The sequence below is a fragment of the Curcuma longa genome, chromosome 11, assembly GCF_044706935.1.
Source record: "Curcuma longa cultivar G26 ecotype Majalengka, Jawa Barat chromosome 11, ITB_CL_G26_1.1, whole genome shotgun sequence".
Classification (NCBI taxonomy): domain Eukaryota; kingdom Viridiplantae; phylum Streptophyta; class Magnoliopsida; order Zingiberales; family Zingiberaceae; genus Curcuma; species Curcuma longa.
This window is the reverse complement of record NC_133871.1, coordinates 15,510,694-15,525,061: the sequence shown is the minus strand read 5'-3', so window position 1 is coordinate 15,525,061 and position 14,368 is coordinate 15,510,694. Positions and strand designations below refer to the sequence as shown.

At 42.6% G+C, this 14,368-nt stretch overlaps 3 protein-coding genes and 1 pseudogene across 7 annotated transcripts; 3 read left to right on the top strand and 1 right to left on the bottom strand.

Moving 5' to 3' along the window:
• The first annotated feature begins 801 nt into the window (after positions 1 to 801).
• LOC141841701 (tetraspanin-6) lies at positions 802 to 1,898 on the top strand. Of its 2 annotated transcripts, XM_074729885.1 has the most exons (3): positions 802 to 1,350; positions 1,418 to 1,737; positions 1,808 to 1,898. In XM_074729885.1, exons 1-3 carry the CDS (start codon positions 859 to 861, stop codon positions 1,842 to 1,844), a joined length of 849 nt encoding a protein of 282 aa, XP_074585986.1. In that variant the 5' UTR covers positions 802 to 858; the 3' UTR covers positions 1,845 to 1,898. The 2 variants fall into 2 exon arrangements, with proteins under 2 accessions (XP_074585986.1, XP_074585985.1); XM_074729884.1 differs by having other exon boundaries at positions 1,418 to 1,856.
• Positions 1,899 to 2,470: 572 nt separating this feature from the next.
• LOC141837668 (uncharacterized) lies at positions 2,471 to 8,537 on the top strand. Of its 4 annotated transcripts, none has more exons than XM_074725038.1 (7): positions 2,471 to 2,617; positions 4,532 to 4,663; positions 4,779 to 5,423; positions 5,502 to 5,884; positions 7,405 to 7,452; positions 7,536 to 7,658; positions 7,777 to 8,537. In XM_074725038.1, exons 2-7 carry the CDS (start codon positions 4,600 to 4,602, stop codon positions 7,918 to 7,920), a joined length of 1,407 nt encoding a protein of 468 aa, XP_074581139.1. In that variant the 5' UTR covers positions 2,471 to 2,617; positions 4,532 to 4,599; the 3' UTR covers positions 7,921 to 8,537. The 4 variants fall into 4 exon arrangements, with proteins under 4 accessions (XP_074581139.1, XP_074581137.1, XP_074581136.1 ...); XM_074725036.1 differs by having other exon boundaries at positions 4,535 to 4,663; positions 7,354 to 7,452; positions 7,777 to 8,535; XM_074725035.1 differs by having other exon boundaries at positions 7,354 to 7,452; positions 7,777 to 8,535.
• Positions 8,538 to 9,950: 1,413 nt separating this feature from the next.
• Positions 9,951 to 12,027, top strand: LOC141839655 (zinc finger CCCH domain-containing protein 33-like). Its single transcript, XM_074727454.1, has one exon. It carries the CDS (start codon positions 9,992 to 9,994, stop codon positions 11,882 to 11,884), a length of 1,893 nt encoding a protein of 630 aa, XP_074583555.1. The 5' UTR covers positions 9,951 to 9,991; the 3' UTR covers positions 11,885 to 12,027.
• A 1,119-nt stretch (positions 12,028 to 13,146) lies between these two features.
• On the bottom strand, positions 13,147 to 14,004 carry LOC141842425 (uncharacterized; annotated as a pseudogene).
• Between the last annotated feature and the right edge of the window lie 364 nt (positions 14,005 to 14,368).

Genomic DNA, 14,368 nt, shown 5'->3' with positions numbered 1-14,368 from the left:
CAGAGATTTTATTCTCTTTTGAGTTGTGGCAGCGATTTAATTAAATTTAAAAAAGTTGATATTATTTAAGATGTATCCCCTAATTGATTGTCAAACAAACAAAAGGTTAGTTCCATCGACCACCGATAGCAAAAGGCCGATCGACAGTGACGTCAAACAAACAAAAGGTTAGTTCCAACGGAAGCAAAAGACCGATCGACATTTGGACGTCTCACCATCCGGCGAGCCTCCGCACCAATCTCCAACGTATCAGCTGCTAGCTCCATTCGTCGGATCCACGACCACATGGTGGGCCCCTGCTCCACGTCCTGCTGCCATGTTTAACTGCCACGCTTCCCACTTAATTGTCAAAGACAGCCTGTGTTCATCATTCCAATACAATTTACACCTCATTTGTGTAACTATGGTCAGTTGATCATCTAATCTGTTTGATATAAAGCATAATCAAAAATTGCATGTTAATTAGCTCTACGAATCTCCGTTGGTTGGAGTTTGTTGTTGCTTAACATGCAAGAAATAAATTTGAAATGTTCAACAAGCTCAAATCTTTGGATGCTTCTTTGGTTCAGAGACCCAGAAGAAGGAAGTGATTGATTACCAGAAGAGAAGAGAAGAAAAGAAAAGGTGTCTTGTTTCTGAAAAGAAATCAGGATTGGAGACCACTCTGAAACAAGCGGGTAAAAAGAATGAAAAAGAAACGACGAGACACGGAGAAAGGGAGAAAAGCAAACCCGCACTCAAAATCATTTTTAATCCTTGCAGACAGAGCACGCACCAAGATCACTTAGAAGAAGAAGAAGAAGAAGAGGAAGAAAGAGATTTTGGGCCGGGGTAGAATTCTGTGGAGGACGACAATTAATGTACCGCTTCAGCAACACCGTGACCGGGTACTTGAACCTGTTGATGCTGCTGGCGTCGATCCCCGTCATCGGCACCGGGCTGTGGCTGGGGAGGAGCTCCTCGACGTGCGATTCATTCTTGCAGACGCCACTCCTGGTGGTGGGCTCCATGATGCTGCTCGTCTCGCTCGCGGGCCTTGTGGGCGCCTGCTTCAACGTGGCGTGGGCGCTCTGGCTCTACCTTCTCCTCATGCTCTTCCTCGTTGCGGCCCTCCTCGGCATCATCGTCTTCGGCATCGCCGTCACCGGCCGCGGCGGCGAAGTCCCTGTCCCGGGACGCGTCTACCACGAGTACCGCCTCGGCCACTACTCCGGGTGGCTCCGCCATAAGATCACGGCGCCGCAATACTGGAACGCCGGCATCGCATGCGTCGTAGCGTCGAGGACGTGCTCAAAGATCGCAGACTGGACACCATTGGACTACCTCCAAAGGGATCTCACGCCAATTCAGGTGACATCACCACTTCGTGCAAACGATCGAACCACCAAACTAATTATTTTGGACTGATTGACTGCAGTCAGGGTGCTGCAAGCCTCCAACGTCATGCATCTACGCCGCAGGGGCTGCAGTGGCTTCACAAGATGAGGACTGCTACCGGTGGAATAACGCGGCTAACATCCTCTGCTATACCTGCGACTCGTGCAAGGCCGGCGTGCTGGAGCAAGTGAGGAGGGACTGGCACAAGCTCTCCATCCTCAACGTCGTCGTACTCGTCATTCTAATCGTCGTTTACTCCGTCGGCTGCTGCGCTTTCCGCAATGCCCGTCGCGACGAATTGGAGAATGGCTATGGCAACAACTCCATGCCGAAAGTTCACCCTCCCTGGGACTACGACTGGTATATGTCATTAGCACGTCGTTGCTGCTTCTATCTCTAGGAGCCACATCACGTCAAAGGTTTGTTGCAGGTGGAGGAGGTGGAGAGACAGAAGACAAGTCTATTAAAAACTGGTTACTGCCATGGTTTTGCAGCTGCGCGACATTGCAGGTTGGGCTACAATTTGCAGGGTTCAGTGGTTTGTTTGGAAGAGCAATGCATGCTTGAAGCTTCTTTTTGTTAGCCATTTTTTTTTTTGTTTTGTTTTGTCTCTCTTGATGTCTCTTGTTCTGGATTGAATCACTATGAGGGCAGATAAAAATTTTTGTTAAAAAATAATTTCATAAAAGAAACTGAAAAAAAAACTAACAAATTTATTGTACTTGGCCCATGACACTGTTAGCGAGTCAAGTAACACACAAGCCGCAAATGCTGGAGTCTAAGTTTTGACTTCAACATGCATCCAGCGCAGCGCGGTCCTTATCGGGTCGCGTGTGTAACTAGACCGGTCCGGTAGGCGGTGCTTCCGCGCAGACTCTATTTCCCGACACGTGTCACGCGTGTTTTCTGGTGGCGGTAACCGGCGAGGCAGCGAATCACCGCCAGGCGACTTGGACCTGGAGGGACGAAATGGTATTAAACAGGCGCAAAAACAAAAAAATAAAAAAAAAAAGACATAAAAAAAGGAGAGTTTAAAAGGAAAAGATTAAGGGTCGTCGCTCCGTTTTCCTCTCCTTCCTCTTTCTCTATATAATCCCCAGAGGATGGTTGCCGAGAGGAGGAAAACATTAGCTGTCGCGTGACGCCATTGAGCTCTCTTTCCTCCCGTCGGCGTCCATCCCTCTCCTCTTGTAACCCTAAACGGAGAGCGGGCAACGTCGTAGCGGAGGAAATTTGTTAGGTATCGCCCGATCATCCTTTTGTGTTCTTATCTGATGTTGGTTTTACGACCTATCCGTTTGGCAATTTACGATGCGGTGTTTTTGGCTTAATCTCCTGCAAGAGGATGTTATGCGTGCTTAATTTTCTGAAAATGGAGTTAATAATTGTCTATTTTCCTTCACGAATAACATTAGGGTAACAATAGTTTGAATATGTTATCGACCACATCTTAGGATTTTTTTTTCTTGCATTGTGGGTTCCATATTTCCCGTTCATCCTTCGAAATTGCTGGCTACGATTGCAATTACTCAAATAAAATTTGTCCAAATTATAGCACGAGATAATTTAAATTTTTTGTTTATCCCCGGAGACCTAAGTCACACGGTGAGGACTGAGGACTGTTTAGATGATACTCATGATAAAAATTCAACCACGATATCACTTGATGCTGTTGTTTTATTGTTCACTTTTGTAGGATATTTGTACTTTGGTTGCTCATCAGTTTCTAGGATACTTGCTGTAGTGTGGTACAAATGAATAATGCTGAATGATTCCATCAACACGTCTCTTAGAAATTTCCTTTGTTTTCCCTTGTTTTATGTTTAGGATTAATTGAGTCAACGGAGTTTGGATTTAGCAACTGCATAATTTGATTAGTCTTTTTAGTTGCTTTTCAAGCTTGGCCTAGGCCTATGTATGTTTTGCACAGACGAGGATCATGCATTAAACCTGAATGAGGTACTTCAGTTGAATGGGTGAATGGTGATTATCCAACATACAGTTTAGATGATGGGGGTTAGCTGCAAAACAGAAGTACCATGAGATTCATCCAGATTGAGAGTAGAAGATGATGATGATTGAGGAAGGGGTAGATGTTACTTGCTGAATCTTTTAATGATGATAGGATTCAAAAAAATCTTGATTATGCTCAGTTATCTCTGATTGTATAAATTCTTAGATTAAGCTTTAGGTGGAGTCGTAAAATTTGTCATTTCTGGTGGATGGCCATTTAGTAAAAAGTGTTTTCCTTCAACATGATGATTAATAGCCAATATATAATGTATAACTGGAAGGAGCTATTCTGGAGTGTCAGGTTATTTAGCTCCACCTCAGTGACATCTTTGACCTTTGAGATCTTTTGTCATGCACATCAATATGTCAAAATGCAACAGGACTGCTGATAAATCAGTTCCAAGGCTTGCAATGATAGCACATTCAGTCAGTTTTTCTAGCCATATTTTTTTTCAGCATGTGAAAGTGTCTTGTTGATTTGAAGAATAAAGGAGTCAATACTAATGGTCAGATGTTGTATTTTTACAGTCCTACAGAGAAATGCTTCATCTTTCTAATCCTGGTGGTAACATCATTTCTCTTTTGAAAGAGTGGTCCATTCCCAGAGTACCTGTTTGATAGTATAATTTTCCATGTATGTAAATTGAACTCCACAAGCATTTTTATGGTATGCTAATCACAAGTTGTATTTAAATGTTGGAGACCTATATAAATGTTTTAACCTTTATACCTATATTATGAATGGTCTTTGGTCCCAGTTTCACATATAAGTTTACCTTCCAAATATGTTATTATATTAAAGTTTCTTTTATGATAAATGGTGTCATTTCCCTACCTACTACTACATTTCAGGATAATTGACTGTTCTTAAGACACTGAACATCTTCATGAATACATATCCAGCATTAATCTCTTAAATTGGCTTCAGTCTCCTAATATATTAAATTGATACCATTTGAAGTAGTTGAAGCTCGTGGTTCTACAAAAAAATTTTTCTCCACTAAACAATTTGCTTTCAAACAAATTTTCTGCAGAGAATTAACTTCATATAGTGATAACTGATTTATCCTGTTTGTCCTCGTTCTTTTGGTTCAAGAGATTTTCCAATTATCCAGTTGCTAAAACACTGGTTTTCTTTCAGCAGGTCTCCTTTTAGCCAAAATCACATAGCGCCTGCTAGTACAAAAAATTCTATGTGATAAATTCTAGATGCCAAAGATGGAGCATAATGAAGCCAATAATCATCCTCGTGATCATGCTGGCTTAGTCTCGGGTACGTAATAGAATTTTCTTTTATTTTGCAGGGATTAGGCCTATGTTATTTGATTATCAAATTCAAAGACTTGAATTGAAGCCTGTATCTTGAAAATGATTCTTTGTTCTTGCAGCACCACTCATGGTCAATTCCACTGCCCCTGAATTTGCAACAAGAGCTAACAACCATCCACCATCTAATTTCATTTCAGCATTTCCAGCCTGTTCTCCTTCAAATGCAGGAACATCAAATAGTTCATATGTGAACACGTATAATGGAGGCTCTACCAGCTTTCCTCCAAATCAAGTCCCACAGTGGCTGCCTCCTTATAATCAATCTCTCAGTGGCGACGGATGCAGTACCAGTTATCCTCATATTGACAGATTAGTCACTTTCAAAAGAAAAAGCCCAACTATACCTCTTGCTGCTGAAACTAATGTTGTTAGGTATCCCCAAATTGGAAGTTATATGAATTATCCCTCTTACCCCGCTAGTATAGAACCAAATGTTCCTCCACCTCCTGAAAACTTGTCTTTGAACATTACTGGCATGCCAGCCTGTTACATGAGTGATAACAATCCTCCTGGTGAAGGATCACTGAGGAATGTGAGGAGCCGGCATAGTGAAGACTTTCATCCACCTGCTTGGTTCTATGCATCAAGAGACATGCCATATTCTCTTTATACATCAGGTGATGCAGTATCAGGCTCAAGAATGACTCAGCAGTGGAACCATTTTCCTGCACATATGGTTCCCTATGGATGGATTCCAACTGCAGGTAACTCAAATTACTGTATTGGATACTAGACTGCATATTTTTCATTTTACTTAATTCTTTTATTTTGGGAAATTGCAGATGCTATTTCTTTTAGTCATAGGTCGAACCAACCCACCACCAGAGATAATGTTGGCAATGGTATAACTGCCACAAACAGTGCTTATCACCCTCATCTTGAACAAAACAGAAATCAAAATGCTCCCATGCCGACTCTCCAATACCCTTCCTTTATAACCACTGGGCCGGTGCAAAGTGCAAATGCCCACAATTATTCATTTATCCCTTATAGCAATAGGGCTGTTGGAGCACTGGTAGGAGTGGAAACAGCTTCATCTTCCAGATCTCAAAGGCTACTTCCTATTATGGGACATACACGCCCTGGGGTTAGTGCAAGAGGCGCACATCAGAGGTCTCATTTGATGACTCATAGGCCAAACACCCCCAATAGATGGGCACCTGAGGTAGATTTTCTTAACAATATGAGGAAGTATTACCTGAATGATTTTGTTATGTGGTCGCATCATTCTAATGTTTCATCTATTTATTACTGTAAACAATGATGAATGCATCTACATTTGCATATTCATTGCATCCCATATGCTCACATATTTGCATGCGATGGCATAACAAGGCCAAGTTAATTTATTATTTCAATCCAACTTAGTACGTTTCTCAATGGACCAGGCATAATGTGCTTGTTTTAGCTCACTTTTAAAAATAAAATTTGACAAAATAGGAAGTAATGATCTTCTAGCCAAAAATAATAAGTTAAATATGACAGAACAATTGTTTAATGATCAGGACTAAAAAAAATGCACTCTTGGATTAGGCTTGACATAATGTTAATCACAAAGAATTTGAAAGCTAATAACACATCTTATGCTACACAAGTTCACGTGTATATGGTAATAAAAACTAGAGAAACATAACTTATTCGAGACAGAAAATGAGGGCAATATGATCATACAGAATTCAGTTATGATTAGCTTATCCCTCTTAAAAAATATTATCGAGTTTCTCTTAAGCCCATACTTCTTATCAACTGTGGTTAGCCAACCTCATTCCACTGTATAAGTCATTAGAAGTTTAACTATATATTTCTTTCATCATATTACATGCTAAGAATTAATGCATATGCATGCTGAGAATTAAAGCAGATGCATGCATTGTGTGGTTTCAAGAACCTAATAAATGACGATCAAATTAATTAAGTAATAACTAATGTCATTCTAGAACTATCTATGATGTATTTATAAGATTGTAGTGGCTATGCCACAAATATGCTCAATATGAAATAATCCATTAGATTTTGTTTTCCCTATTGTTATACGGTTAAGTTGTTCTTTACTTCAATATATATATCAGTGGTATCCTCTATTTACTCTCTTCCTTTTCTGATGGTAAATACCCTCTTCCAATACTCTCCAAGTCAAGGTTCAATTTTTGATTGAGAGCACTATGATTATTGGAGTAAGCCCAATGGAAACATTTTTCATCTTATAAGATCTCTGGGAAGTAATTGAAAAAACCTACGAAGAACCCTAATAGAAACCCCTTCAGTGTGGACAAATGCTCAACAAAGGCAGTATAAAGAGTGTCAAAAAGGATGTAGATGCACTACGATACAACCAACAAGGATGTGCTTTCACCCGAAAAGTTTGGAATGTTAGATCTCTCAAAATTAAGAGGGAGTGTTAAAAGTTACTTTTGAAAATTAAAGTAGATGCATGCATTGTGTGGTTTCAAGGACCTAATAAATGATGATCAAATTAATTAAACAATAATTAATGTCATTCTAGAACTATCTATGATGTATTTATAAGATTGTAGTGGCTATGCCACAAATATGCTCAATATGAGATAATCCATCAGATTTTGTTTTCCCTATTTTTATGTTAAGTTTTTCTCTACTTCAATATCTATCATGCAGTCTGCTATGGTGGCTGATTGGTTGGCCTTCTCTGACACTGCAAATCTACAGGATCAGCACAGAGACATGAGATTGGATATAGACGGCATGAGCTACGAGGCAAGTAAAAACTCTTTCTTTTTTTTTTTTTCACTTTGACGGAGTTTTTAGGGTTCTCTGAATTATGAGTCTCATTTTTTCAGGAACTACTTGCCTTGGGAGAAAGAATAGGAAATGTCAATACAGGTTTGTCACAAGATAGTGTCTCAAGTTGCGTGGTTTCTTGTGAACAAATACAGGATGAAGGAAAGTGTGCTATATGCCTGGTGAGTACCAATTTCTCTAACCATGCCTGCACTCGTCTTACTATTAAACTCTTTCAAGAAATTTTGGAAAACATTAAGCAACCAAATATCATATCTCATGCGCAAGCAATGGTTGCAGGAGGAATACAAGGACAACAAAAAATTGGGAAGGCTGAAGTGTGGACATGATTACCATATTTGCTGCATCTCGCAGTGGTTGAAAATGAAGAACGTTTGCCCGATCTGCAGGGCATCTGCTTCCACTGATGCTTCCGATAAGTAATGACTTCTTTACATATAAACTCAGGGATGTTATTTTGTTCCTGTAAACTCCGACGGATGTATATGTGTTTCACTGAATTTGTAAATATGTTCTCAAAATTCTTTGTTTCAAGTTCTTGATATTCACGGTAGTAATTCTCGGATCAATTAACTTGATCTTCGCAATTCTTACAAGCGCACATTCGGTTAGACTCAACCTCCTCATTATTGCTAAGTGCCCTCAAGGCCTCAGAACTGGATACGGCAATTGTCATATTGAGTCTTCGCAATTCTTTGCATTTCAGTTGAAGTAATTTAAAATAAATTAATTTGTTCTTATCTTAGTTACTGGAGGTATATTTAATTGTTTTAGTTTGAATCAAGTACAGAAATGCTATAATTTTGTATTCACTAGCAAATAACCGTGCTACTTTTTGATTGCCTATGCTGAAGAACTGTAAGGTGGAGGTTGACCACGGGCTGGAGCCGAAGTTCTCTGTCACATGATAGCAGAGAAGGTTCGATGAAATGTGAAACAGAGCAAAACCCTGCGAAAGGCCATGCCACAGTTAGTGGTTTGTCTCATTTGTTGGATAATTTAGAAATCGAGGAACGAGCGACTTGTTTATAAATACAAATTAAAATATTGCACAATTGTTTTTAGGTTTCTGTCCACATCATGAATGTGTCGACACAATAAAAATTTTGATTTTTTTTAAAGCGAAGCAATTGTATTTTTCTGAATGAGTTCCACTCGATTAAATTTATAAATGTTGGGTTCCAAGATGGTTATCAGAAAGCATGGCCGACTATAAAAAATTCCAAGTCTTTGAACGACCAGTCGAAATCGCGGTCCCACTTTTGCGTCCGCTTGCTTCCTCCACCCTTCCTTCTTGGACGGCGGCGAACGTGACGGAGAAGTCTGCAGTTATCTAAGTGCTTGTGGTGGGGTCCAGATGCCCTTCGAACCGCACGATGCCGCGTAGTCGGTGCAATCCAGTGACGGCGCTAAGCTAATCCATCGCTCGTGATCAAATGACGTCACGCCGGTCCACCGTATCATTTCGTTCCACTCCGACGGCAAGACCAAGGCAACATCCCGACGGTCCACGCTTTGACCCGGACACCTTCTTCCCACGTTTTTTATATTGGTTTCTTTAATAATTATTGTGAATTTTATCGAAGCAGTCCCTATTGTTTCAAATTCTAAATTCACTCCTGGGGAACATACATGACATTAGCTACCTGACGAATTTATTATTAGGCACAGATCAAAGGGTTTTTTTTTTAATTATCAATGTGATGTCTCATTTTAATTTTTTTTATCAAAAAATCTTATCTCTTTATATAATTATTCAATTATTTTTTATTATATTATTTTTATCATTATTTCTCTTATATATTTTTCATTTAAATCTTATATTGGAGGTACATTATAATAATCACGAACTTATAATTGTTACAATTATAACAATTTCAATTTCATAACTATTATAATTGAGTTGTTATATAATTATAGTGATTACAATTTCATAACTATTACAAATCGAAACTCATTCAGAAATTTATATTTATTATCAGATATAATCCATAAGTCTTAGACCCAAAAAAATCATTTAAAGATTTTTAAGATGTTTCAAAGAATTTTACTCTTATTTATTTAAGATTATTTTTTATATTATAGCAATTATAATTTCATAACTCTATAATTGTTATAGTTGTAGTAATTATAAAATCATAATTACTACAAATATAAATTAGAACGGTTGTAGTTATAGCAACTATGATATCATAATTATTATAATATATATAATAATTATAGTTTAGTAGTTACTATAACACAGCCTGATTGATTTAGAATTTCCACAGAAGATGTATATGAGATAATAACAAGAACAATATTACGATTTGGAAACCCATACATAGTTTTGGGTTTATTTCAAAAGTGAGATTCGGGAATTATAGATAGTTTTGGACTTTAATGAATAATGCACCGCATGCGCTTACAAAAGCGGCCTCCATGCGAGACTATGCGCTTCACTGCAGTTTACAGTTTGATTGCTTTTTTGCTGCTTAGTTTATTAATCATTAAGATGTGCCCCGGCCGCCGTAGGTCCTCCCCGCCGCCGACCGGCACCGTGTCCGATGCGCGAAGCCCTTCCTTAGAGGCGGCCTCGCTTCTCCTCGAGCTTTCCGCCTCCGATGACCTCTCCACCTTCAAGCGAGCGGTGGAGGACGCCGGACTTCCGATCGACGCCGCCGCTCCGTGGTACTGCCGCTCCTCTGCCGGAGCGATGGCGTACCAGCAACGTACCCCGCTCATGATCGCAGCCCTCTACGGAAGCATCTCTGTGATGGGCTATATCCTCTCCGCACGCCCTGCCGAGGCCGCCCGTCGCGCAGCCTCCGATGGCGCCACCGCTCTCCACTGTGCTGCCGCAGGTGGATCGGAGGCATCCCTCGAAGCGGCTAAGCTCTTGATCGCCGCGTTCCCCGACGTCATTGATGCCGTCGACGCGAGCGGCAACCGACCCGGGGACATCGTCGCCCGGCAGTTCTCGAACACGGCCTTCAAATCCCTCGAAGTAATCTTGAGATCTCCCACTTGTCCAAGGGTTTCGTCCCCGAGCAAAGAAGAGGTAGTAGCTAAAGTAGGCGAGAAGAAAGAATACCCGCAGTCCCCTGATTTGATGCTTCCGGACATCAATACGGGGATCTACGTCACCGACGAGTTCCGGATGTATGCTTTCAAGATTAAGCCGTGCTCCCGTGCCTACTCCCACGACTGGACGGAGTGCCCCTTCGCCCACCCCGGCGAGAACGCCCGGCGCCGAGATCCGCGGAAGCACTCCTACAGCTGCGTGCCGTGCCCCGAGTTCCGCAAGGGCAGTTGCCACAACGGCGATGCCTGCGAATACGCCCACGGGGTGTTCGAGAGTTGGCTCCACCCGGCACAGTACCGGACCCGGCTTTGCAAGGATGAGACTGGATGCAACCGCCGAGTCTGCTTCTTTGCACACAAGGTGGTTGAGCTGCGTACGGTGAACCCCTCGGCCGCTTCGATGACTGGAACGGCAGCGTTTCCATCGCCCAAATCATCGGCGCATCCGGGTGTTTCATCCATAGACATGGCGACGGCCCTGTTGCTGATGCAGCAATCAGGTTCGCCGGCGTCTTCTCAGACGGGCAGCGTCGCGACATCACCAGCGTTACCGCTGCCGAGCAATAGGCTGAAGACTTCAAAGAGTGCCAGGAACATGGAGGTCGACCTGGAGGTGCTTGGATTGGAAGGGTATCAGAAGAAGCTTATAGATGATGTCCGAAGAACAAACAGCTTAGTTGCAGCTGCAGCTGCCGCTGGGGCTCCTGATTACAATCATTTGTTGGGTTCCGTCGATCCATCACTATTGAACAAATTGCAGGGGCTCTCTGTGAGATCGATGCAGCCGTCTCAACTGCTGTCTAGCTATGGTAGTTCCTCATCTGCCTCCCCGATTGCCACTGCATCCTCCTCCTTCGGACTCGACCATTCGATGGCGAAGGCCATCATGAACTCGAGAGCTTCTGCGTTTGCTAAACGGAGCTTAAGCTTCTGCGACCGCGGGGCACCTGCCGGGCGCCAATCCACCCTATCTGCAATGACGACGGCCACCATCGCACCACAGGCGGTGTCCGATTGGCGCTCACCAGACGGTAAATTGGATTGGAGTGTCCAAGGTGAGGAACTGAGCAAGCTCAAGAAATCTGCTACGTTTGCCTTCCGCAACAACCAGGCCGTGCACGGAGGCGTATCTTCGACCCCTGGATCGAACGAACCCGACGTGTCCTGGGTGACTTCTCTGGTGAAGGATGGACCTCCAGTGGCTCCAGTGAGCCGAATCAGCGCAGGCAAGCAGCAGAATGGTTATCCACTCAAGGATGGAGGCAAAAATTCCCACAACTCAGAGTTTTTCTATCCTTGGGTGGAAGACAAGATAATGGCATAGAAGTTGCGACGAACTACTACTACTGACCTGTTTTTTTCTTCTTTGTTTTTTCATTATATATGTTTTATATGCCATGGCAGGCATGTTTGGTCAATAGACTGCGTGAAAGAGGTAACCTTGAATCATTCACATGTGTTATTGAATATCGTATCAGTGAAACAGCTTGTTACATATTATCTCCCCAAACAATTCTTCATTTGTGCATATATAATATAATATAATATATATATTAGTGTCTGATATAATTTATTTGAGAATCGGAATGAAGACTAACACATGCGATTGCAGTATGCCTCATTTACAAAAAGGATTGTAATATCACACTGTTCCAGTTAAAAAAGGATTGTCAAACATGTGATTAAGAGTAAAGCTATGTTAGTTTTGTATTAAGTGAAGTAGATTATTTGACAAGTATGAAATTGTGATTGAGAATCAAACAAGATTAAGTCTTGATGAAGTTAGACAAGTGGTTAAGTCTTTTGATTGAGAACTAAATAAAAAAATCATAATTGAGAACTAAATAGAGCAAGTTCAAACAGAGTCGGTATGAAGTTGAAGTTTTGACAAGTTTAAGTCTAAGTGGAGACAGTTAAAAGCGGTTGCTTGACAAATTATATTAGATGAGTTAGTTGAGAGTTGAACATCTAACCAAAAGTTAAATATTATTTCATATTAATTGTGCATATCAAATACCAAGAAGCTAGGTTCGATGATTTCATATGATCGAAGGAAAGTTTGGACAACTAATTAGAGCTAACCCCTCGATCGATGGAGTCAAGACTTATCAAACGCCTGAAGCGATGAGCAAGTGATTACAACTTCTAGGTGATCATAGACATTTTCAAACCACAAATATTGATAAGATCCTGCGATTTGAAATTGAGACAATTACAGAGAGTTCAATCGATCGGAGACTGCAGATAGCATTTACTACTGAATAAATATTGCAGTCACGTCAGTAGCCTCTTAGACAATGGAAGATGGTTCAATCTATTGGAGAATGCCACGCATCCTAATTCTATCCTACAACTTCAACCAACTAGATTAAATATTGGCAACAATTAATGGAATTGTAGTTGACAGCGCAAAATCAGACCCCTCCTAGTTTCCCACTCAGACCAAATGTTCATCAACTCATCCGAAGTGATCTTTTCAAGAAAATTATACAGCATAATCAAGACTAATCTTAGGTTTTCTCTACAAAATCATTCCCAACAGAGCGTTGTTAATATAATGCAGCATAAACTTCTCAAAAGAAAAGAAAACGAAGCAGTAATAATATGCGAGCAGAGTAAACATAAGCTTATGCTAACTTTCAGCGTCGGATGCGGATTCCTGTTTGATGACCGCCGGAATGGCTTCTCCCGGCACCTGCGATCGCAGCTTGTCCATGTAACTCCGTACCTCTTCTGCGATCATCCGTCGCATGATAGAGACGAGGCACGTGTCATCCGCTCCACCTCCTCCTCCTCCCTTGCTTTCTTCGCCCTCCACGCGCCGCCGCCCTCCCCCGGCAGGCTCAGCGACAGCGACGTCGCGGGGTCGGCCGCCACTGAGTTGCACCCCGCTCCGACAATGGGATCCTCGCTCACTCGCCGCAGCTTCTTGCTCGATCCCGACTCGGAGTACTCCTCCATCACGTCCGAGCCGCGGGCGCCGACGACGGCCGCAGCGGCGGGAGGAGGAGAGACGGAGGACAGGGTGGCAATGGAATCGGGGCTCGGAGAAGCGGCCGCCGCTGCCACCTCGGCGGAGCGGCGGCGTCGGCGGCGGAGGGTAGAGTTCCAGTGGTTCTTGATGGCGTTGTCGGAGCGGCCGGGGAGTAGGCGGGCAATGGCGGCCCACTTGTTGCCGAAGCGGGCGTGGGCCTCGACGATGGAGGCGTCCTCGGCGGGGGTGAACGGGCGGTGGTGGACGCCGGGGCTGAGCTGATTGCACCACCGGAGGCGGCACGACTTCCCCGATCTCCCGGGGATGCCGGAGCCGATGAGCGACCAGTTGCGCGGCCCGTGCCGCTCCACCAGTCGCATCAGCACCGCGTCCTCCTCCGGCCTCCACGATCCCTTCACTTTCTGATCCCCCCTGTCTTCGCCGCCGCAGCTCCTTTCCTCCGACGCCATCACGCCCTCCTCTCCGTTGATTATTAATTTTATAAAGGGGCAGATCGAAAAAACGACAGCAGAGGAAGGGGATGGAGCCGGTGCGGTTCGTTGGGTCGGTTTGTTTCATTGCGGTTAAATAAAATAAAATTTTCCTTTTTTTTTTTTTGTTCAATATCCGTTACGAGGATGAGCCAGTAAAAACCGTATCGTGCGGCGGTTACGGTAGCCCGGACGTTGGTTTCTGAGAACAAATTAATGTAGTAGTGGTTGTAACGGTAGGTAGGTGAGGTTTTATTATATTTTAATGCTGCAGTTATAAAAGGTTGCTCCTTTTTTATATAATTTTAAATCCTTAAAAATTCATTGAAGTATAAATAAAAAT